Genomic DNA, 24,269 nt, shown 5'->3' on the forward strand with positions numbered 1-24,269 from the left:
GACATTTCACCAGTAAAGAAAGAGAGGCTAAGAGAAGTTAGGAGGCTTGCCCAAGATCACATAGCAGAGAAGTTTCAGGGCTGAGACTCAACCCCAGTTGTTGTAACACAATTGCCCGAGCATGTTTTGAGGCTCTGGGGAAGAGTACAAGAGAGATTTTAAATTATGTTTTTGTGATTGACACTGGCTCCTCCATCTGTGCTGTAGAGTATATTTTTTTGGCTTCATTATTCATTAACTTTGTAACTTATCATGGACTTGACCTTTCTCTTATTGATATTTGGCTTTTCCCCAAATTAAGAAACAACAACGGTATTATGATTCATGAACTCTCTTTAGCTTCTCAATCTCTTTCGTTTCTCAGAAGGGTAGAAGTTTCTAATAGTCTACAATGTGGATTTTATTTTTAATGTAACTAATGTCACTGAGGCAGTTTTTAATGGACATTTTTATAGTACTGTCCCAGAGTTACTATGAGATGCCTCTGGCATTTCCTGAAAAGGATATTTCAATATGTAATTTCCTTTTATCATTTGCTTCTTCTGGCATTTAACTTTTCACTGTGAGCTGCAGGAAGCCTTGCCTAGAATGAGTTATTCTACTGAAATGTCATGCTGTCCCTGCCCTCGCACTAGATATCGGAAGGCTGTGGGTGGCACAAACGATGACATTTGGTTTCCAGTGGCTGAAAAACAAAGCTTGCTTTTGCCAGTGCTGGTGGCCTGGCTCCGTGTAGCTCAGGATTCGTTTTCAGGAGATATGAGCAGTTCCCCTCCTCCCACCCCCAGGAATTAAACAAAATTAAAAGATGCGTTGCTGATGCACTGTCGACTGTCTCTAGCTGCCATGTTCCTGCTGTGTGCGGTGAAGGTCCCCGAGGCCGTGTCCGACATGCTGATGTCCGAGTTCCACCACCCGGAGACTGTACAGAGGCTGAACGCCGTCCTCAAGTTCCACACACTCTGGAGGTTTCGCTATCAGGTCTGGCCCCGCATGGAGGAGGGAGCACAACAGATTTTCAAGGTGAGGGATTCTTCCCGCGTGGGAATTAGATCAGCAAACCCAACCCCAGGCTTATTTAAATCCTTGAACCTCAAATTCACAGTGTATGGCCCAAGAAGTGCTTCTTTTTTCTCTCTTATTGTGTAAATAAAGCAAACTATATATGAATGAATTCTTGTTAAAAAAAATTGAACTATAGAAGAATGTAGACTAAGAAAATAAAATCTCTATAAACCTCAAGATCTTGCTACCATTCCCAGAGGTAAGCACATAAAAGTTTGGCGTAATCTTCCAGACATTTTGCTATATATACACAGATGGTTTTTGGAGGATGGGGTGATTAACACAAATAGAGATCATTTAGTTGAAGCCCTTCATTTTGTTAATGAGTGAACTGAGGCCCAGAAAGGTTCATCCTGTGCTCTGTCACATCCTGTGCTCTACAAGATTTGTCATAATTATACTTCAGGCTCATTCTAGCTTATTTTCCACCCTGCTCACCTCATTCTTCTATCAACGAACAGATCCCGCCTCCCAGTATAAACTTCACCCTGCCCTCACCAGTGCTGGGAATGCCATCTGTCCCAATGTTTGACCCACCGTGGGTCCCCCAGTGCAGCGGGAGTGTCCAGGACCCCATTAATGAAGACCAGTCTGTAAGTAACAGGCTCTTTCTTTCCTATATCTTCAGGCTCCATGGTGTATATGCAAGAGAGAAGAACAATGACGTGTGGTGTGAGACAATTTGTTCACTCTTATCGTAAGAATGTAATAACAGCACAGAAAATCAGCCACAAAAGGTCTTTGTTTTGTGACTAGAATAGAAGGAACTAACATCTGGTCATGAGCATTTGCAGCCTTCCAAATCAATGCAGTTTTGTTTTATCATCAAAGCAGCAGCCACCTTATAAAGCTGTTAAAAGCATTAGGCATTGATTTCTTGACCAAAGGTAGCACTTTTGCCTCTATTTATTATAAAACAAACATATTCATTTAACCTATAATACATAAGCTACCCAGAAGTTAATGATACGGACCCTGGGCAAATGAGAAAAAGAACTGAGTTGGCAGCTCTTGTTTCCTTGTTTGGTCCTTGGTCTGGTCTTCATTTTGTTGATCGTCAGTATCATCATCGCAAACATCACTCTGAGACCTCAGATCTTATGTTACTCAAATATGTCACTGCTATATGTGATATAATTCATAAACAGTTAAGTTTAGAACAGTCTACTTATAGACAAGAACCAAGATTATATGCCTTTTGAAAAAATGAATCTTCAAAATATGCCTTTTACACCCGTTGGAGAGCATTTTTCTGAATTACAAGAGTAATGTAGAAAATTTGAAAAATAAAGCAAAAATAGAAAAAGAACACATCTCTTTGCACAAATCCGTGATTATTTCCTTGCATAAATGCCCATGGGATTTAGGGCAATTGGTATATTATTATTAAAGATTTTTAATACATCTTCCAAAACATCCTCAGGAAGATTATACTGTTTTATCCTTATACAACAGAATAGGGAAGTGTCTTCTTTATTTGAATTAACTAGTGTTATTTTTTTAATGCCACTTTGAATGGCAAAAAAATAGAGTTTTTTTTTTATTCACACTTCTCTAAAAGTTGGTTGAATGTATGAAGTTAGAGTGAACATTTTTGCATATCACACATACGTTTTCTAGGCATTTGTAGTTTTTCTTGGAGAACTGTTTGTTTGAACTCTTTACCCATGAATATTTTAATTTAATTCTTCTGCATACAGTACCTTCGTACCTGATGGTTTTCATGCCACATCTGAACCAGTGGCATAAGGATCTTTGAGTTTTCTCCCATATGGATAATGAATTCATCTGAGCCAAGCACACTCTCTAGCTCAAGTTCAGATCCTGATTCTATATCTAGTTCTCTTTCATTCCACAACTCTTACCTTGCCTTATTATAATAAATCATCTTAACTGCTGGCTCTGAAAATAAATTGCCATGTGGCCCATCAAATGCCCTAATTGCTATTGTATCACTGATCGTACGAAACTTTTAGTCTTATGTTCAGATCTTCCGTAAAGGGAGCTTCTATGAATGCAGCCCCTTAGAAGAGCAATCAACACCCCTTGTCTGCCTCTAAAACCCTATGTGACCGCTGGCCAACAGAGATGTGGAATTGCTGTTGCATAAACTTCACATTAATAGTGAAGAACTCCAGTGATCTCTGAGATCCAGAACTCTGAGACCACTAACTTTGTCCTCAAAGCTCTTGGAACTTCTCTCAGTGTAAGCATCATAATTAAGGCACAAATAGAATAGCCATTTTGTAGAGTGTATCTTCTCTCCTTTATCTTTCTTTTTTTTTTTTTTTTTGAGGAAGATCAGCCCTGAGCTAACATCTGCCAATCCTCCTCTTTTTGCTGAGGAAGACTGGCCGTGGGCTAACATCCATGCCCATCTTCCTCCACTTTATATGGGACGCCGCCACAGCATGGCTTGACAAGCGGTACATCGGTGCGTGCCCAGGATCTGAACCGGCGAACCCCAGGCCGCCGCAGCGGAGTGCGCGCACTTAACAGTTTGCCACTGGGCCGGCCTCTCTCCTTTATCTTTCTTGATACATTATGCCTTTGCTGCTGGTAAACAGAGTCAAATTTCACATTCAACTTAGTAACACTATCAGCTCTCATAATTTCCATTCAGTAACTTTGTTTCTACGCATATTATTAAGTATTTACAGTGTACCACTGTATTTATCTACAAATATTAAGTATGAACAGTATGGTAGATACCTGAGATACAAGAAGGAAATAAATCACATAACTAATTGGTTTATATGGGAGATAGATCTCTTTCCTCCTCCTTTCCATGGTTCTGACTTTCTCTTTTATTAACCTTGTGAAATAAATGACCTTCATTTAAAACCAGTTCAAAAATTTTGGAAAGAAATAGAGTATTAAAAATTTTTATTTGATTTTAATGTTTAAAGAGTGGATCATTGATATCACCCCAAATCCTAAAGTTGAAATAGGATTCTTTCCAGAAATTACAGACATTCTTGAAGAATTATTCTGATTGAGTGAAAAAGAATAGCTCAGTTGTACACAACCTGGAAACTTGGTAGAAAAATAAACAAACGAATAAATCTCCATGAAACTAGATCATGGGTGCCCTACCATTTCCTGGGAACAAACTGCCATGTTTGTGTAATTCATTGGAACACTCTTTATGCCTGTGACCTCGTAGAAGAGCTGCTATTAAATGAACTTGCCTTCATGTCTCCATAGAAATCCTTTTCAGCCCGGGCTGTGTCCCGCTCCCATCAAAGGGCAGAACACATCTTAAAGAACTTGCAACAGGAGGAGGAGAAGAAACGTCTTGGTCGAGAAGCCAGCCTCATCACCGCCATCCCCATCACCCAGGAGGCTTGCTATGAGCCCACCTGCACGCCCAACTCAGAGCCAGAAGAAGAAGGTGCCTCTACATACAGGACTTCTTGGGGGGCTGAGTCACAGGAAAGGGAAAGGACTTGCTTTGAAATAAACATTGATGATTTTGTGTGACATGAGGTGATATGCTCTCTCTGTCTCTCTCTCACCTCCTGACATTATCCAAAGAAAGAGGGGAGTTGTCATTTTCTACGTGTTTAGAGTTGGCCTCTACAGAGGAGGATGTTAGCCACTTTGAATGAACCAATATGATAAGGGGCCAGAAACTGTGATTCAGGGATCAGCCAAATCCAGCATGTGTATTCGAGTTAACGCAATCAATCTTTCATCATTAAAAATGGGGTTAGTCCATTAAATACTTTCAGCCTTCACAAGTGCAGACAACTTGTTGGTTGGTATCAGAAAATGATTTATGAACCATTCTAAATTCAGTGATTCTCTGCCCTGCTTTTATGGAATCTTTGGGAGGAATTTTTTGTCTTTCTTTCTGTAAAGTTTTTTTTTCACTTTCCTAAGTACATTCTAAATTTCTTAAGCCTTTTGCTCTGGGAGCAGTATACACTTATGATGAAAGTACAACTGTAGTTGTGATGATGTAACTTTTCTGTTATAAAACCAAAGTTCACGTTCCCCGTTTTCTTTGCCAGTAGAAGAAGTCGCAAATCTGGCCTCCCGTAGACTGTCTGTGAGTCCGTCCTGTACCTCCAGCACCTCTCACAGGAATTACTCCTTCCGCCGAGGGTCAGTCTGGTCGGTGCGTTCAGCCGTCAGTGCAGAAGGTGTGTGTGTCCTCTTGCAGCTGTGTTCTTTATTTCTCATGACTCATGTGTTTCAAAACATATTTCAATTAATATTATTATCTCAACTTCATTACATTATCTTCGTTGAATAACTTGCTTCATGACTTGAAGTTTTAAAAAATATAATAGGTTGAGTGGTATTCTATAAAAGAAATTATTGTTGATTTAACCCAGCAATTATCCTTGATAAGTTGGTTCTATTTTAATTACATTACATGTAACCATATTGCTAAGGGTTCTAGTTAACTGTTAATTAGACAGTTAACAGTTTTCAACCCTAGCTACACATTGCAGTCAACTGGGGAGCTTTCAAAAAATGCCCAAGCTACACCCAAGAACAAATCAGAATCTCTAAGGGGGAGACCCACACATCAGTATTTAAAATCTACTCAGGTGATTCTAGTGTGTGGCCAAGACCCAGGAGGATGCATTAGGATGATGTTCTGGGATAACTTAACAATCAAGAAAGACCAAAGCTCATGCTACTACTGTAAGGAAATCTGATTCCAGGGGGGAAGTGTGGTGCCCTTCAGTCCCAACAACTTAAAAAATACGCTTCTCTAATGATGAATAACTGTCTGGGACTCATTGCTTCATGAGTATACAAATTTCATCAGTGATTTATAAAGTTGCCAAAAGTTGTACAGAAACCAGTGGTTCTCAACCCTTGGCTGCACAACCCTGGGGAACTTCAAAAATGACCAATGCTAATTAATCACAACTTATGCAGATGGGGCCTAAGGCACATCTATTTTTATAAAACCTGTATTGAGATATAATTTATATACCATAAAATTCACCCTTTTGAAGTATACAATGTAGTGGTTATCAGTATATTTATAGTGTGTGCAACCATCACCACTATCTAATTTTTGAATATTTTCATCATCCCCGAAAGAGACCCTATGCCCGTTAGCAGTCCCTCCTCATCCACCACTTCCCCCAACTGCCGGCAAGAAATAATCTACTTTCTATGGATTTGCCTGTTCTGTACATTTCATATAAATGAAATCATATAATATGTGGCCTTTTGTGACTGAATTTGTTTACTGAGCATAATGTTTTTAAGGTTCATCTATGTTGTCACTTGTATCATTTCTTCATTCCTTTCTATTACCAGATAATGTCCCATTATGTGGATATACCACATTTTGCTTATTAGCTTCATCAATTAGTGGACATTTGGGTTGTTTCCACTTTTTGGCTATTATGAATTATGCTGCTCTGAACAGTTATGTACAAGTTTTGTGGGGAAAACTGCCGAGCTATTTTCAAAAGTGGCTGTATCATTTTACGTTTCTACCAAAAAGTATGAGGGTTCCAATTGCCCTGCTTCCTTGAATAGCCAAAATAATCTTGGAAATGAAGAACAAAGTTTGAAGACTCACATTTCCCAGTTTCAAAACTTACCACAAAGCTGCAGTAATCAAGATAAGTTTGGTACCTGTATTGATACATATGTCAATGGAATGGCATTCAATAACCAGAAGTAAACCATTAGGGGCTGGCCCCGTGACGTGGCGGTTAAGTGCCCACGCTCCGCTGCTGGCAGCCCGGGTTCGGATCCCGGGCATGGACTGACGCATTGCTTGTCAGGCCATGCTGTGGCGGCGCCCCGCGTAAAGTGGAGGAAGCATGGGCACGGTTGTTAGCTCAGGGCTGATCTTCCTCACACAAAAAGAAAAAAAAAAAAAAAGAAGTAAACCATTACATTCATGTTGATTTCATGTTTGAAAAGGGTGCCAAGAAAATTCGGTGGGGGAAGAATAGTCTCTTCAGTGAATGGTGCTGGGACAACTAGATATCTGTAAGTCTTGTTGTGTTAGAATTACAACACTGAGAGGAGCACCCCAATTTTGTCTCCCTCGTCAGATGAGGAGCACACCACTGAACACACTCCAAACCACCATGTGCCTCAGCCCCCACAGGCCGTGTTCCCAGCATGCATCTGTGCAGCCGTGCTCCCCATCGTTCATCTGATGGAGGATGGTGAGGTGCGGGAAGATGGAGTAGCAGGTACAGATTTTACTAGTAAAACCACCAATAACTCTAATAAAATACTTAAGCTGTTCCTCTGATGGAGGACATAGAGTGCTCTTGAAGACATCAACTAATGGCAACGTGTTGAGGTGTTTTATGCACATATTATAATTACAGATTTGTAGTGCACTGTACTAACACTATCACTTTTTCCACCTCGTCCTCCCATCACCTTTATGACCAAGAAATTGCATTTAAAATAAATAGTTGGGTCCAGGAGCATTGTTTGTGCCCAGAGAACAGTGTAACACTTATTTGGCCACATGGAAATCAAATAGTGATTTTGGCTAGAAATCTTAGCTATTAGCTTGACACCTTGAATGCCGTCTTTGCCACTTGATTACCTTTCCAGAGGTGCTATCTACAGAGAATGGTCACAAAATGAAATGAAAAACTAGGGGTAAAGATGAGTTACGTTTGTGATAGACAACAGGTTAGTATTGTTAATGTTCTTTTAAAACAACTCTTATAACTCAGTAATGATTTTTTAAAACCCCAATGGAAAAACGGGCAAGGATATAAACACAGAATCCAATGGCCAATGACATCTGTAAACAATGCTGATGTTTAATATAACATTGAATCTTACATTTCAACTAAAAAATTGTAAAGATTATTTTAAATGAAAATTCCCATAGTTGGTGGTTACCAGAGGGGAAGGGGGAGGAGGAGGGCAAAAGGAGTGACAGGGCACATGTGCATGGTGACGGTCTTTGGGTGGTGAACATGATGGAGTCTACATAGAAATTGAAATATAACGATAGACACCTGAAATTTATATAATGTTATAAACCAATGTTATCTCAATAAAAAATAAATTAAAAAATAATTAGCAAGAAAAAAATCTCTAACAGCAATAAAACATTTTAAATCAAAAAAAGAAAGAAAATACCTATAGTTGGTAAAGGTTCAGGGAAAAGAGCATCCTCACACCTTGCTGATGGGAGTATAAAATTTGATACAAGCATTCTGGAACAGAGTTTCATGATATGTGGCAAAAACCTTAAAAGTGTGAAAACTCTTTGACACAGATTTTGACTTCTAGTGATTTCCTAAAGCAGTAATGAGGGCTATGTAAAGGTTTGTATAAGATGCTGTACACTGTACATTATTTAAAATAACAAATATTTGAAGAGTTTAAATGCCAGCAACAGGCAATTAGTTAATCATGGAACCTCCATATGACAGCATTCTGTGAAGATTAGAAATAACATTCAAGAAGAAAAGTAACATAAAAAGTGTTCGATATATTGCTAAGTAAAAAACTGAGTACCAAAGAATATTTCCTATATAATATTATTTAAAAATACATGTAAATATTTATTTCATGTGTATGAAAGAACATACTCCAAAATGTTTACTGTTGTTTCTGTGATTGCTAGACCTACCAGTCTTATTCTTCGCTTTGTGTTTTTCTGTAGTTTTCATGTTTTAACCATTAAACTGCCTTACTTCAGCAATTAGAATAAAAATAATATAATAAAGATAGTTTTGCAACCAGTTGCAACCTAAGAAAAACCCAGACTTATTTTAATTATTTATAAAGACACATGAAAGCTAAAGCTTATATCTGCATATCTCTTGTCAATCTTATTTCTTTATATAGCTTTTAATTTTAATTGGATGGTTAATTTCTGAACCAAAAAATTGGTATCTTTTCTTTAAAATACAGGCTTAATGATAAATTCATGCTAAATTCTATATTCCTAGTTTAGAAGACTAAACTAATTAAACCATGTAGACTGAACTGATCCAGTACTTACTCACCACTCACTTTTACCCACCTACTTTCTTAGCCTGGGCACTTCCAGGTAATCTTAGCCTGCCCCCCTTCCCCAAAGAAGTAACACTTTCTTCCACGTTAGGAATAATTATTTATTTCTAAGACACCCTCATCAGAAGTGGGAGCCTAATTATTACTGCCTCAACTACTTTATCTTCTGAAAGAGATACTATTTAAAGCATTCGTGTGAACAGTAAAGATCACCTCTAATTCATATACATTCTAAACCAAAACATATTTCTAAAAATCAAATAATTACTTTAGGAATTTCTCCATACAGCCAACAGTGAAATATGACTTTAATTTAATAAATACTTACCCCTGGTATTATTAGGGTGATTTCCAAAACAAAGATTCACAAATATATTCTTTTTATAAAATTGAGATATAATTGACATATAACATTGTATTAGGTTTAGGTGTACAACATGCTGATTTGATATACTGTACATATTGCAAAATGATTACCGCAATGAGTTTAGTGAACATCCATCACCACACAGTTACAAACTTTTTTCTTATGACGAGAACTTTTAATATCTACTCTCTTAGAAACTTTCAAAAACACAATACAGTATTGTTAACTATAGTCACCATGCTGTATATTACATCCCCAGAATTTATTTATCTTATAACTGGAAGTTTGTGCCTTTTGACCCCTTCACTTATTTCCCACCTCTGGCAACCGCCAATCTGTTCTGCTTATCTATGAGTTCGTTTTTGTTTTTTTAGATTCCATGTATAAATGAGGTCATACAGTATTTGTCTGGCTTATATCACTTAGCATAATGCCCTCAAAGCCCATGCATATTGTCGCAAATGACAGGATTTCCTTTTTTTTAGGCTGAATGATATTCCATTGTATAGTATAGATGTATTCTTTGCAAAAGTAATGCTAATTACTTAGGTCCACCCTATATTTTTGTTACCTTTCCTTTATAGGTGAAAATGTTCAGAAACAACAACGAAGAAAATAAATATCTACCTTTCAATAGAAAAACAGTTCACAGAAGCTTGTTAAGGCAAAAAAGAGAGACTAATTAAAGCTTAGTAAATTGTTTGAATACTTTATCTAATAGGTTTATCTCTATTTTAGACAAATGTTCAATTTCCTTTCTCTTCTAAAGTGAGTGCTGTGGCCCAGCAAGTCTTATGGAATTGTCTAATTGAAGATCCGTCCACAGTCCTTCGACATTTCCTGGAAAAACTGACCATCAGCAATAGACAGGTAGATTCCTCTTTCTTTGTAGTGCAGCTATGTCGCTATGTGTGTGAACAGTGTTAAAAGCAAGCAATGGACTTTATAGGGCTATGCATGCAACGTCATGTCCTCTGATACATAGCCATACTTTTAGTCCATAGCTGTACTTCAGGTAATGATAATGATGAGCAATATTAAACTGTGCTGTTTTCTTTTGAATTTCTCTGTTAACTGGTGTCTCCGTATGTGTATGGTAGACTGCTAGTGATGACCCTAAGATACTGAAAGATTCTCAGTCTTTTAAACAAAGATTAAATTTGGTCTAATATTCTTAGTATTGGGTACATTTATTGAATTCTGATTACTTGGTAGTCTGTGATGAATGCAGGTACGATTATTAGAATATGTTGAAACTCTTCATTAATCAAAATATCTAATTTACCAGACCACCCTGTAAGAAGATTATGCCAAATAGTATTTTTCTGAGCAATGACAAAATACACGGGTGATTAAAAATTATTTGTTCGTTTCTGTGTTATGGTCCTGTCCACTGAAGATTAAGTTTAGTTTCTGAAAAGTAAGGTTAATTCCAGGCATTTCCATTTATCCTCCCTTGGCCTAGTTTTATCTCTTTGGCTCAAAACCTGGGAAGCAGAACTATGAAGTTCAATAAATCTGGTTTGTTAAATGGTTTCTCCGCGTAGGTCCTCGCCCATTTCCATCACACCTGGCAGGCATGGCAGATAGAGTTGACTCAAGACACAGCTTTCCTGTGATTTGCCTGTGACCTATAGACACAGTCTAAATTTTCATTAAAAAAAAAAAAAAGTCTGACTACTGCTCAGTGGTTTCATGTGTTAGCTCCTAGGAGAAGGTGTTACCATTGGTTTACATGCTATTTAACAAGTATCATATATACTATATTAAAATCCTGAACATAATGGAAATCAACAGTTAGCAAAGGTAACAGAGATCCCCCTGCTTTTCGAGAAGTTAACTTTATTTCCCGCGGCGTGGCAGCTGAATGGACGTGGAGACTCTGTTCTTCTTGTAGGACGAGTTGATGTACATGCTGCGCAAGCTCCTCCTGAACATTGGCGACTTTCCCGCCCAGACCTCGCACATCCTGTTCAACTACCTGGTGAGTTCCCACCTCTGGCAGGTTGTCACTGTTCATTCGCAAGTAGGAAGCAGCCCGTGAGAAAAAGGGCTTAGGAAATTTGTTTTCAATAAATTCCCATTAATTCTGTGACTGGAGATGAATCATGGTTTGTTTGTATGGGGAAGCCCCTCCTGGCAGAGTCCTCACCGTGTGGTGGGCACTCAGCAAATGTCCCTTTCCTCTCTGTCTTCCTTTGGCATTCTACAACGTCCTTCTGTTGGTTCTGAGTTTTGGTTTTCTCTTGAGAAGACTTCTGTGTAATTTTTAGTCATTTATTCCTCTTTTCCTATCTTGCTGTTTAAAATACACACACATACAGAGGCAAATGTCGCCCTAGATGGAAAGTATTTGTGAGTGTATTTTTCCATGGCAGCTATCTATGCTTTAAACCATCCTGACAGCTTCTTCCTGAACCCTCCAGAATTTACCATTTTTTCCGTATTCTCCTCCTTACACCCTAAATGAATCTGCAGTTTTGGGACTGTTGGCCTGATGAAATTTGAAATTGCACCTTAATCCAGGCAGACAGATAGCCAAGTGAATGTCTACGCTGGGAGAACTTCTCCTGTCTATTTTCGGTCCTCTAGCAGGTGGGGAGATAGAAGGGTTATCCATATGCATCGTAGCAGAATGACAAATTTAACTCACGCTACAACTCTGATGTGCAGAGAAAATTTGTAAGTCTTTTCTCTTGTCTGTGACTAATTTGGTTTTCCTCTTGAGTACCCACCTGCTGGTTGACAAGGGAAAAAATGTAAATGTGTCCAATCCAGTTTTGAGTTCAGACTGATGAAAACATATACATGGTACCTTTGGGTAGTGTTAATCTCTCTTGGCTAAAAATACTTAGTCTCTAGGAATTCTCCTCCCTTGCACTGCTTTCATCTCTAAATGCTGTCTGGAGTTGGGGAGAAAAAGGGCCTTTGTTCAATGCTGCCTCCCTTGTTTGGTGTTTGCTCGGGCTCTTCCCTTCGTGAGACGATGCTCTTTATCTGGCTGGTTGCTGGATGCTGGGCTGGCAGAAGCCGAAGCCTGTGGCTGCTGTAACTCAAGACCTGTCTGCTCCTAGCGGTGCTGGCTGGGAGACTCAACCTCCCCCCAGCTCCTGCTGGTGCTGTACACCCCTCTGAGTTCTGGTCATGAGTCTCATAAGGCTCCAGCTTAGGAAATCCCTAGCTAGAGCATCCTGCCCAGTGACACCAGCCTATGGCAATTCTATCCAAAAAGCTCTCCACCCAAGCTTTCTGCTACTTCTTGGTCTTGTCTACATCACACACAAACCAAAGGTAGATTAGCGAAGACCAATATCAGGGCCTCCCTCAGTTTAAGTGTGTGTCCTGCCAAGTTTATTTTGCATCCAGGTTGGTATCGACAGGCTCTGAGGTGAACTCCCGTCAGAGACCCAAACAGAGACTGGAGGGAAGAGCCCCTTCAGTGGGCCTGCCTGTTCCCCAGGTCACTGGATGGGGGAAATGCTTACCTAGACCAATGTCTCCTCTGTCCTTTAGCCCTGGGACAGGAAGATAGACATTTCATTACCCTTCTGCCATACTCTCCTGTCAACTCCAAGTAAGCCTTAATGGTAGACATAAGTCCTCCCAGCTAGATAATTGATAAGCTAATAGGAAAAAGGGCTGGCAACACTCTGGCCTTGCTGTATAGTCTTGTTTTACATGAATATAAATCCCTATTTTTGCATTTCTGTCTAAACCCTAATCTTTCCCCGAATCCCAAGCACATGGATGCTTTGCGTAGACTAGGGAAGGGATTTTGTGCTCAATATGGTGAAATAATGAAGAGCAGAGTCATTCATGACTCTTATTCTGCATCTCTGTTTTCTAATGACCACTAGAGACGTGTATGGTGGGGATGTTGGGAACACCCACCCATCTCTTCCAGGCTTTGTTAGGGATAATTAAAGCCATTGCTTAACTTGACCCAGTGATCCTCAGCCTGGGGTATGAGCACTCTGGGGGTATGTGAAGACTTTTAAAGGGGTTTGGTGCCCAGATGGTTTTAAAGGAATAAGTCTCCAAATCCTCAGTTTACCATCCCAGATATTGCCAGGCTGCATGGACAGGCATGTGAGACAGAGGCAGAATCTGATGCCCTGTATTGGTTTTAAGGACGTCTCATTTCTGGTTGATCAAGATACTGAAACCCGTAGAACTTCCTCCCTTTTCCTGCCTTTTATAGATTTCTACTATTTTGTGAGGTTTGGTCCTCATGAGGGTGTTCAGCCTTCAGAACCACCAAAGCAGATTAGGTTAGTGACAATGATTCTTTCAGTGTAACTGGAAAGTTTTCTAGGATTAACAAATTTTTCAAGAAACATTGGATAAAAGCCATGGGGTTGGGGGTAGGGGGCAGGAACTTTTACATTGTTTCTTTCTGATTTTGTTGTGCATTATTGAATAAAGTGGTTAAAACTTATTTCATCCAATTTGATGAAATACACTTTGCAATTACAGTCGTCCTCCTCTTATTTCAACGTGTGAAAGTTTAACATACTCTACTCCTATTAACAAAAAATAAACTTATGATGAGACATTGGAAATGTCAACTTAAAATTGTACAGAAAGACACACGGTTTCTCAGAATTATTTTAGAGGACACAAACAATGACATTTAAGTTCACTGACATAACCAAGCAGAGTGTTTTTAGATTCAGACTGTTAGACATAATCCAAGCTGCAAATAGCGTTTGGGCAAACATCATTTACAGATTAATTTTGGGGTGGCCTGAGTCCCTGAGCTATCAAGTGACTTGAAGCCTGGAAAAATGATCTTCTGCTTTGCTCTTAAGAAGAACCATTTTAGTGATACACAAAAATGTTCAGAATCTGCTCTGGTCAGTTTTCTAGTTACACCCTCTCCTGTCACTGAAGGTGTTAGAGAAGCATTTGAACAGAGAACACGAAGGCACCGAAGAATATTTAATTGAGAAAAGAAAAGCCAAGGAAGTGGGGACATGAGCTCAGGATTATGTGAACTCTTCCTGTTCTGACTTGCAGGTGGGGTTGATCATGTACTTCGTGCGGACCCCCTGCGAGTGGGGGATGGATGCCATCTCGGCCACGCTGACTTTCCTGTGGGAGGTGGTGGGCTATGTGGAGGGTCTCTTCTTCAAGGATCTGAAGCAGACCATGAAGAAGGAGCAGTGTGAGGTGAAGCTCCTGGTGACCGCTTCCATGCCAGGTAACCCGCTACTGCTTCTGGTTGACAGACTTGTTTTTTTAAGAGTATAAATAACCCTTTTAAAGCCCAAGCATCTCTTTCATTCATGAGAAAATTTTCCGAGTTCTGACCCTGGTGTTGAGTGCTTCAAAGAATTTTTGTTTAATACAATCTGAAGAAATACAATAGGCCCTTTAAAAGTCAGCAATTCCCACATGAAAAGGGAGACATTAGAACTGAGGTCCGCATGAGTCAGTCCTTGAAGGGTTGCCAAGGTTGGAGATGTATTTAAGTCTACCGCAGCGGGCCAGCTGAACTGAGAGCCTTTCTGAATGAAGTTTTGGCACTGCAAGGAGAATAATATTGTTTGCATGGCATGGACCCTAGTCCTTTGTAAACTCAGTGAGAGATGGCTTTATGTAAAATTGGAAAAGGGAAAAGCAGGAAGAAGGAGAATTACAAAGGAACCTGGGTGTGACATTGACTCAGATACAGCTCCTCTTCCCTTTGGAGAGCTCGTCTTTTTTTAAGACAAAAATTGTGCCCAACCTTTATCCTTGGGCAGCGACTAAGAAGATATGAGATGGTACATGTATTGAAATAAAGAGAAAGACATAAGAACACAGGTTCCAGCAGCAAAGAGGCCTGTGTTAAAATAGCACTGCCACTTAGCCTCTGTATAATTAGTATTAGCTGTGAAAAAGCACCTAAGTTTTCAAGCTTTCTTTACTCGTGTGTAAAATGGGGTTATAATTCCTACTTCACAATCGTGAGGAATAAAAGATTTAGGAATGTAAGTCGTCTGCTGTCGTATCTGACTCATGGAAAGTGTTCAATAAATGGTACTTGTGTATTGATATGTTCTGTAGATTGTCCAACACAGTGGTCAGTTTTCATTATAGCAAAGAAACTAATATTGTCATTCATTTACTTAAAAACGACTCATTAAAACTCAAGATATGTCATAATGTTCATAAAGATTTATAATTAATGACTAAAGTAGAATTAGTACTCTCACCAGCCAGACAGAACACAGAAAATGCACGTGTCAGCTACATTCCAGGGACTTGTTTCGGTTTTGCTGATATCTCTGTTTGTATTTTCTCAACCGTTATTGCCTGATCATCTCCTTTAAAGTACAGGAATGTATGACTGGTTGCAATGCTTACGGTTTGAATTCTCACTCTTCCGCTAACTTAATGTGTGTCTTTGACTAAGTTACTTACAAGTTCTCATAAGAATAAGAAGTTTTCTCTGTTTCCTTATTTGTAAGACGAGAGTCATAATACTCATATCACAAGGTTGCTGTGAGACTTAAATATGATTATGCACACAAAATGCATGTAAAAGTACTGGGAACTCCGTAAATGGTGGCTATCGTTACTTGATAGTAAGTAAATGTATTTAACATGTATATTTAACTATAAATAAAGGAGTACAGTTAGTATAATACACAGCTTACACTAAGCACTCAATAATAGTAATAATGATGATAAAAATAATAAAAAACATCAACTTATTGACCATATTTTAATATTTTGTTCTTTAAATACAAACTTTTATTTTTATTTTTACCTCCTGTAGGTACCAAAACCCTGGTGGTTCACGGACAGAATGAATGCGACATCCCAACCCAGCTGCCAGTCCATGAAGACACGCAGTTTGAAGCCCTGTTGAAGGTAGGGGGTGACTTTTGAGAAATGAGTTTTTTATGCACAACGTCTACGGCCACCGCACTGATCATCCAGTTTAGAATTAAATGGCATTTTCTGTCTTCAAACGAATATGTGCGTTTATTTACTTCTTCTAGAATCTGCTCCAGTATTGTGTACATCCTCTGTTTCCTTGCATAATTTTCCCCACATTTACTGAATTGCATTGCCTTGCAGTGAAGTAGGCCAAATCATACGGGTTCTTTCTCAGCTACAGCTGAACACTCTGGTGTGTGTGCACAACTCCTCTTGGGACGCTGCGGCTTCCTGCATAGGAGCTTCCTGGCATCGCGTATGGTGGTTCTGCGGTGCCTGGGTTTGCATACTGAGAACACCAGGGTAGACTCTGTCCATAAGCTGATGGTCTGTGCCAGAGATCCTCTCTGTGGCATCTAGTTAATGATATACAGTCTTGACTTGCCACTGACAGATATTATTGGAGAAGCAGAGAATGTATACCTTAGAATAAATCAGTTGAGTCAAGAAATATGTTTTATGGTTATGACAGTTATTCCCCTTAAAAGAAATGCAATCTGTAGCTACACATGCCTGTAAGGTTTTTAAGGTAAAGTAATAAGTAAACTAGTACACCGATTCCCCAATTATCTGGGGTCCAAACTTTGGTAATCTGACTTCCTGGACACAGCTCTGGGCCCAGACATAACTAGAAAGCCCTCTGAAAAATTCAGCTTTACCAAACTTGTGTCTTTTATTTCAGTAGAAAGGGTCATTAAGCCTCCTTCAGGCCTCACCCTGACATCTCCAGAGAATTTCTAAGGCCCAGTGAAGCAAACTTCAACAACCACTCCATTTTCCTCCTCATGTCGAATGGGAGGGTAGCATGAGGGCAGACAGACTGAGTTCATACCCTGCTCCACCACCACCCATGTGTCCTAAACCAGACGGCGGGGCCTCCCTGTCTCAGTTTTGTCAGCAGTCCTGGGATGCTAGCACAGGTTAAATTATCTACTGGGAAGCACTGAACTTGGAATATAGGATATAAGTGCTCAATGCATTGTGGTTTGTATTCCTCTTAATGTTGTTGCTGAACATGCTTTCTTCCCGATACTGAGACCAGGAGATGCCACGGTGCCCCCACAGTTCATCCCTCAGTCAGAATTGTAATTGTACATCTTTTAGCAGCGTGAGAGCAGAAGTTTTGTAGTATTTTACCAGTCTTTATTGTATCCTTCTTTGGAAAGCTGTGTATCCAAATCCAATGTGTATCCATCTACGTGTATATATACACACACACATATGTACTGTATAATAAGTGTGTAAGATATATGTATATAAAATTCTAGTAAGAAGTTACCTTGCCTTGATGATATTTGTATCTTTCAGCTTACTGCCTCGCACACATCATGTTAAACAGTTATTAAAATTTGTTGCATTGTTCTAGGAGTGTCTGGAGTTCTTTAATATCCCAGAATCCCAGTCAACACACTACTTTCTCATGGATAAACGATGGAACCTTATCCACTACAACAAGGTGGGACTGTGCAGTGGTGACACTCTTGCTGTCATGTTGGGAGCCCGTCATGCCTTTGCTGACGGCAGCCCCCTCGGGGCGGCCGCATTGGTCAGAGGTTGGGAGTGTGGCCACCTCACTGTCTATGTGGCCGGCAGTGGTAATGGTGCTACTGCAGGGTTGTTGCAATAACTAAAGGAGATGAGCCAAGCAAAGCGCATAGTTGCTCATTATTATTACATCTAAATGAAAAACTAAGTTGCCCCTGTGATAACTACTTGTGTTTATTAGGGATTTTAATGTTGTTCTTGTTTCCCTTTCTATTACATTGAGTATGACTGGGGTGACCTGATCTAGTGGGCAGAAGGGCACCTCATGAAGATCACTGACAGTGCTTTACAGTGACTTCTTCTCCAGAATGTCCTTCAGTAAACTGCTGTTGGCCCCTTCGCTCCTGACACAGCACCCTGCTGTGTGGAGAGGGTACTCAGCCTGGGTGGTTTGAAGCTTTCCTGAGGGGGGGGTTACCTTCCCTGGGCTTTTATAGAATTGGGGAGCAAAGTGTGATAAAACCAGTAGAATATATAACTTTTGGTTGTCTGACCTTTGGGTAAGAGGAGAGGAGAGTAAAAGTGTGATCCTTCGACCCCCATCTGTCTTTGTGTAACCCCTCACAGACCTACGTCCGGGACATTTATCCTTTCCGGAGGTCGGTGTCTCCACAGCTGAACCTGGTCCACATGCGTCCAGAGAAGGGACAGGAACTCATTCAGAAGCAGGTGCCCGACCACCCCGTCTTATTCTGTGGTTTTGTCCTGTTGTGGGGACAGATGATCTGTGTGTGAATGTGTCTGTCACCAGCCTTGAGATTCTGTGATGCTGTTGTGATCTTCTCCAGAGAGAGTGGATGGATAGGCCCTTTGTCAGGAGATAGTTCCCCCAAATAGTGTGTTAACTATGTTTTATAAATTGGATCATATTGTAAAGGTATTAAGGAACACTCATTTGAAGTAGTGCTAGGACAAATCATTGGGTTTAAACAATAGAAATCTTCTCATTTACCTACTGGTTTCTAAGTACAGATTTTCATTTCACATTTTTATAAAACATGGTTGGAAGTACACATAATGTAGCTGTTAGAGCATCGACCCAGAGGTTTACACCAGCTGGAAAACAAATAAATAAAGGGATCAGTGTGGTATGCCTGACAAAAGCACTGAACTGAGGAGGCCAGTCCCAGCTCTGCCGCTGACCGGTGATCTGACCTTGGGTGTCTTATGAACTTGTCTTAAGACAGGAGGAGACATAATCATGCAGTCGTACTTAGATTTAAAATTAAAGAGCAGAATAACGTTCACATGTCTGATTGCAAACCAGACTTTGAGCTTAAGGAAATTCACGATTTTGCATGCAAAGTATAGCTACAATACACAATTCTCATAGTGATACAACTTTAATATGGTCTATGTGTTACCTTCATTTATTTTTTTAAAAATGTCTAAAAGAGAATTTCAGGATACTTTATCTTTTCAATTTTTCTGCACACATCAAGGATGCTAATTTGGCATCAAAGTATTTGAAAATACCTTCATGAGTTGAATGAGAATGGCATAGAATTAGACCACTTAGGTAATTAAGAGTATAGTTAGCATTAACTCACAAAATTGCATTTAACAGAAAGAAAATAGGGAATGTGTTATGAAGTGTGAGGTGTTGGGCAAAACTGTAAGACCTTAAATATAAATCATTTCTAAAAAAATTCCCCCTAAGTTATCCCAGCCTCTGATTTTGGCAGCAAAATAATTAAAACCATCATCAGTGATAGCACTTCACTAGTGTGCTTTTTAAATCATGTTTATGAATGTGTTTTTTAAAAAATAGCATAAAATGGGGCTCTCACTCTGTGCACACTCCAACTTGGAATCTTCAGACTTCTTGGTAAGTTCCTCATGGAGACGATAATATGCAGACATGTGGTTCTGGCTCTGCAGTTTCTTCAGGAGCTGCTCGCTGCTTATGAACGTCCTAGTCACATCCCCACCCAGTGAGCATCAACAGAAAAGGAGCTAAGAGAAGGGACCAAGAGCCTCACGTCCATCCCATCTAAACTCGGGGTTAAAGGGGCACTGGTCAAGCTCCCATCAGCTTTTGTCCCAAGATAGGTTTTTCCTGGATCACACTTCAGTCTGTTTTTAGGAGGCAAACCCAGAACGGACAGGAAACAGCTTAAGGCATCAGTGGAAATGGTAGGAGCAGCTGGAAGGGGCTGACGGGCTCCTGTTGGAGAAGGTCTTCCATATTATGACATCCAGACAAATGGGCCCTGTTTAATGTTGAACCATTCTCGACAATGCTCGCCTTGTGCTCCTCCAGCCTGCAGACTCCGGGAGAAACACTTCCTCCTGCCGAGCAGACAGAGCAGGAAGTGAGAGCCGATCAAGTGTGGTTTGCTCTTTCTGTGTGGTAGAGAAAGAAACACTTCTCCCTCATTTCACTCCCCCCCATCTTTATCAGCCCAGTTTTCCATTAAAGATTTACTTCCATTTCTTCACTCTTTGTAATTCGGAGTTGCTAATTCGACGCTTCGTCTCTCCTGCTTTGTTTGCTGCTAGGTGTTCACTCGGAAGCTGGAGGAAGTGGGGCGTGTTTTGTTTCTCATCTCCCTCACCCAGAAGATCCCCACGGCCCACAAACAGTCCCACGTCTCCATGCTCCAGGAAGACCTCCTCCGACTGCCCTCGTTCCCCCGAAGTGCTATTGATGCTGAGTTCTCACTCTTCAGTGATCCTCAAGGTATCAAGAAAGCAGCGTTTCCTCTCTTGGGCTTCTTCTCATGCCTTTGTGCTGTGCTCAGCTGGAGAGCATCTTCATGAGCAGACAGTTCTCTAAGCCAGTGATTCTCAGCCCTGAGTGTCCATCAGGATCACCTGGAGGACTTGACGAATCACCCTCCACCCCAAGTTTCTGATTGAGGAGCCCTGGAGTGGGGCCCAGGAACTTGCATTTCTTACCAGTTCCCAGGGGAGGTTGATGCTGCTCTTCCCGGGACCAAACTTGGAGACCACTGCTCTCAGCTGATCGTCAGCAGTGGAAGGAAGGTAGAATGGTGTGGTTAGGAGGGTTCTTGTCTAAGTGAAGAAAGGGTATTTATATGAAGTTCAAGAGGAGGCAAGACTAATCTACAGCGACAGAAATCAGAACAGTGGCTGCCTCTGGGTTGAGGGAATGGATCTCCTGGAAGGGGGCTTGAGGGAACTTTCTGAGGCGATGAAAATGGTCTATATGCTGATTGGAGTGTTGGTTGCATTGAGTGTGTACTTTTGTCAAAACGTGTTGACTCTATATTGAAGATCTGTGCATTTTACTCTCTCTAAATTACACCTGAATTGAGAGAGAAAGCGAGACAAAGACAGAGCAACAGAGAGAGACCCACTTTGAAACCTCGGTCTGTTACTCAGTCATTAATTCAGGACACTTTACTTAAAGGGCAGCCCTATGCCTCAACATCTTCACCCAGAAGCTCAGAGCAATAGTAGAAAGAGCTGTAGTCTGACCAGGAGTTGAAAGACCAAGAACTAGTCCCAGCCCCGCTATTTTCTTTCTGAAATAACTTATCTTTTCTCAAAGCCACAGCTTGTTCAGCAGCAACGTGCTGTAAAAGCCTGCCCAGTCTTGCCCACAGAGTTGACTCAAAGAGGTGATGGTGAAAGTCCTTTGAGAACCAGGAAGTGTTATACCCATGCCAGCCAAATTGTGCTGGGAAGCATTTCAGCAGTAGATCTGCCCGTCCTGGAGCTGGAACAAGTGGAAAACAGCAGTGCCTAGGTGTGGTCACCCTCCCATGATGACAGGATTGGCGCGGGGCTAATTCTATCTCTGCTCTTTATTTTCTCACAGCTGGGAAGGAGCTGTTTGGCCTCGACACTCTCCAGAAGAGCCTGTGGATCCAGCTCCTGGAGGAGATGTTCCTGGGCATGCCGAGCGAGTTTCCCTGGGGAGATGAAATCATGCTTTTCCTCAACGTTTTTAACGGGGCTCTGATCCTGCACCCCGAAGACAGTGCCCTGCTCAGGCAGTACGCTGCCACCGTCATCAACAGCGCCGTGCACTTCAACCACCTTTTCTCTCTCAGCGGCTACCAGTGGATTCTGCCCACCATGCTGCAGGTGCTGGGACCGCCCCCCCTGCCCCCCCACACACACTGTGTACTGCTCATCTAGTCAGGAAACAAGACAACAAGATCCGTATGAAACTTTTTAATGACAGAGTTACCTTCTTTCATAACAGCAGAAAGCACCAAATGAAATCCTCCTAGAAATTTCCAGGAGGTCACAATATTCCATTCTATCCTGAATCTCCCGAACTTAGGATACTGTTTTCCGTTCCTTCTAGGCCAGTGGTTCTCGAACTGTGGTCTCTGGACCAGCAGCATTAGCATCACCTGGAAATTTGTTGGAAATTTGCATTCTTGAGCTCTGGGGTCAGTCATCTATTTCGACAAGATCTCTAGGTGCTTCTGATGCCCTAGAAAGTTTGAGAACCACTGCTCTCTTTATTCAAATGTATGGCAAGTGTTCAGCTGATGTTTCTCTCAAGAGATTCTCTGACCTCTATCTGAATGGAGATTTTCATTGCCGTTAAATTTGATATGATAGGATTGGAGGAGATGAATTTAGCAGGAACAGTTTCTATTTACTCACGTCTAATGTGTATCTGACTACATTTAGCGGTACTGAATAAAGTTCAGACAGAGCCTGGGAGCTTATCCTAGTTATCTGTTTTTATGAAAGTTTTAATAAAAATAATGAAAGTAATACATTTTTGTGCAAAATGGAGTTCACTCAACCTCCTGGGGCAGGAAATTTACTTTTAACATCACCAGGACTTTCTGTTCTATTTTGAAATAGGTGAAATGTTTTCTGTTTTTTGTAACTTTTTTGCTGATTACCAAAAGCAATAAATGCTCATTATAAAATTCAGAAGATTAAAAAAAAAGTTTAAAGAAAATAAAGATTACCTATAATCGTCCTTCCTAGATAACCATTGTTTACACGTGAAAATCCTAGCACTCTATCCTATGCTTACACACACCTTATTTTTTTAAACAAAAATTGGATTATACCATATATGCAAGTTTGTAACCTGCTTCTTTCATGTGATGCTAAGAATATCATGGGCAGTTTTTCATGTAGTTTTCATTTCACTCTAAAGCATCTTTTTAAATAACCACACAGTATTCCATTGTATGAATGTACCATAATTCACTTAACCAACCACAATTTATGAATAATTTAAGTTGTTTCCAACTTTCCACTCTTATAAGCAGCCTTACAGCAGGTGTTCTTATATATACATCTTGGTACACTTTCCAATTCTTTCCTTGAGATAAAGTCCTAGTCACAAATTCCCTGGGAAAAAGTATATTTAGATTTTTAGGTTTTTTATGTATATTACCACATTTCTCTCAAGAAAGGTCATACCATTTTACACTCCTCCCTACCCATTTATGAAATTAGCCATTTCCCTCCATGCTTCCCACGGCTATGAGTTTTAAAAGCAGACACAACTCGGCTGTGCTGGTAAGGCATCTTCTGAACGTGCGGCATTTTCCACAGGTGTACTCTGACTATGAAAGCAACCCCCAGTTGCGTCAAGCCGTCGAGTTTGCCTGTCAGCAGTTCTACATTCTCCACCGGAAGCCCTTTGTGCTCCAGCTGTGTGCCAGTGTGGCCCCTCTCCTGGAGTTTCCTGTGAGTAAACTCGGCAGGCATAAATGAAGATCAACCGAATGAGAAAAGCAAAGGCTGTCTACACGGAGCTTGCTATAGCAAGGGAGTCAGCCACTGTGACTTGTGCTTTGGCGGAGACTGGAAGGCAGACAGAGGAGTGAGGAGACTTTACAGTGGAGAAGAAGGACGTCTCCACGGGTGCTGTGATTGGAGGCTGTTGGCATGGGGAAGCTGTAGGCGGGCTAACTCGGAGTGGGGCATCCTCTGCAAACTGGTTAGAGGTGCAAAGTTGGCTTTCTCTGGTTCTTTCTAAGTTGAAAACACAGACAAGGACTAGGGAAGCTGTCGGTTATTAATCAAGTCCCGGCCATTTGGGGGCCAAGTGTTACAGAGATGATTGTTTGGTTTCCCCTGGCGCTAGTAGCCTGACTTCCTCCACGCCTGACTTAGAGCAGGCTGCCTTCGTGGGCAGGTGACTATAGGTTGTGGATCCGAGTTCTGTTTTTACATGTGGTCTGGCCATTGCCCGTTGTGTAATCAGTGTCTCTGCTCTCTGTCCTCAACCAATGGGATATGGGTACCATAAACCATTTCTCCTTCAACAAGAAAATCACTTCTCTTCAACATTTCCCTTCAACCCTCATCTCAGCTCCTGGGATGTAAATAGACCAGTTCTCCAATTTTTTACACCCAATTAATAAAAGGGACAGAAAATAGGAAATGATAAAAGGCAGAGTTCCTGATTCTTGTTCTTTTCTGT

General features: G+C 40.7%; 1 protein-coding gene across 2 annotated transcripts in view; it reads left to right on the forward strand.

The window, feature by feature from the left end:
* Window positions 1-24,269, forward strand: part of UNC80 (unc-80 homolog, NALCN channel complex subunit) — a 199,013-nt gene that overhangs the window by 130,593 nt on the left and 44,151 nt on the right. For both annotated transcript variants that reach the window (XM_058532911.1, XM_058532912.1), the window contains 14 exons: window positions 842-1,023; window positions 1,527-1,658; window positions 4,273-4,459; window positions 5,082-5,213; window positions 7,107-7,250; window positions 10,185-10,285; window positions 11,313-11,399; window positions 14,435-14,618; window positions 16,182-16,276; window positions 17,712-17,801; window positions 18,458-18,559; window positions 20,393-20,573; window positions 21,678-21,946; window positions 23,396-23,530. In XM_058532911.1, the coding sequence (XP_058388894.1) occupies window positions 842-1,023; window positions 1,527-1,658; window positions 4,273-4,459; window positions 5,082-5,213; window positions 7,107-7,250; window positions 10,185-10,285; window positions 11,313-11,399; window positions 14,435-14,618; window positions 16,182-16,276; window positions 17,712-17,801; window positions 18,458-18,559; window positions 20,393-20,573; window positions 21,678-21,946; window positions 23,396-23,530 (2,021 nt within the window). The remainder of the gene's footprint in view (window positions 1-841; window positions 1,024-1,526; window positions 1,659-4,272; window positions 4,460-5,081; window positions 5,214-7,106; window positions 7,251-10,184; window positions 10,286-11,312; window positions 11,400-14,434; window positions 14,619-16,181; window positions 16,277-17,711; window positions 17,802-18,457; window positions 18,560-20,392; window positions 20,574-21,677; window positions 21,947-23,395; window positions 23,531-24,269) is intronic.

Source organism: Diceros bicornis, chromosome 37, assembly GCF_020826845.1.
Source record: "Diceros bicornis minor isolate mBicDic1 chromosome 37, mDicBic1.mat.cur, whole genome shotgun sequence".
NCBI classification, from domain to species: Eukaryota; Metazoa; Chordata; class Mammalia; order Perissodactyla; family Rhinocerotidae; genus Diceros; species Diceros bicornis.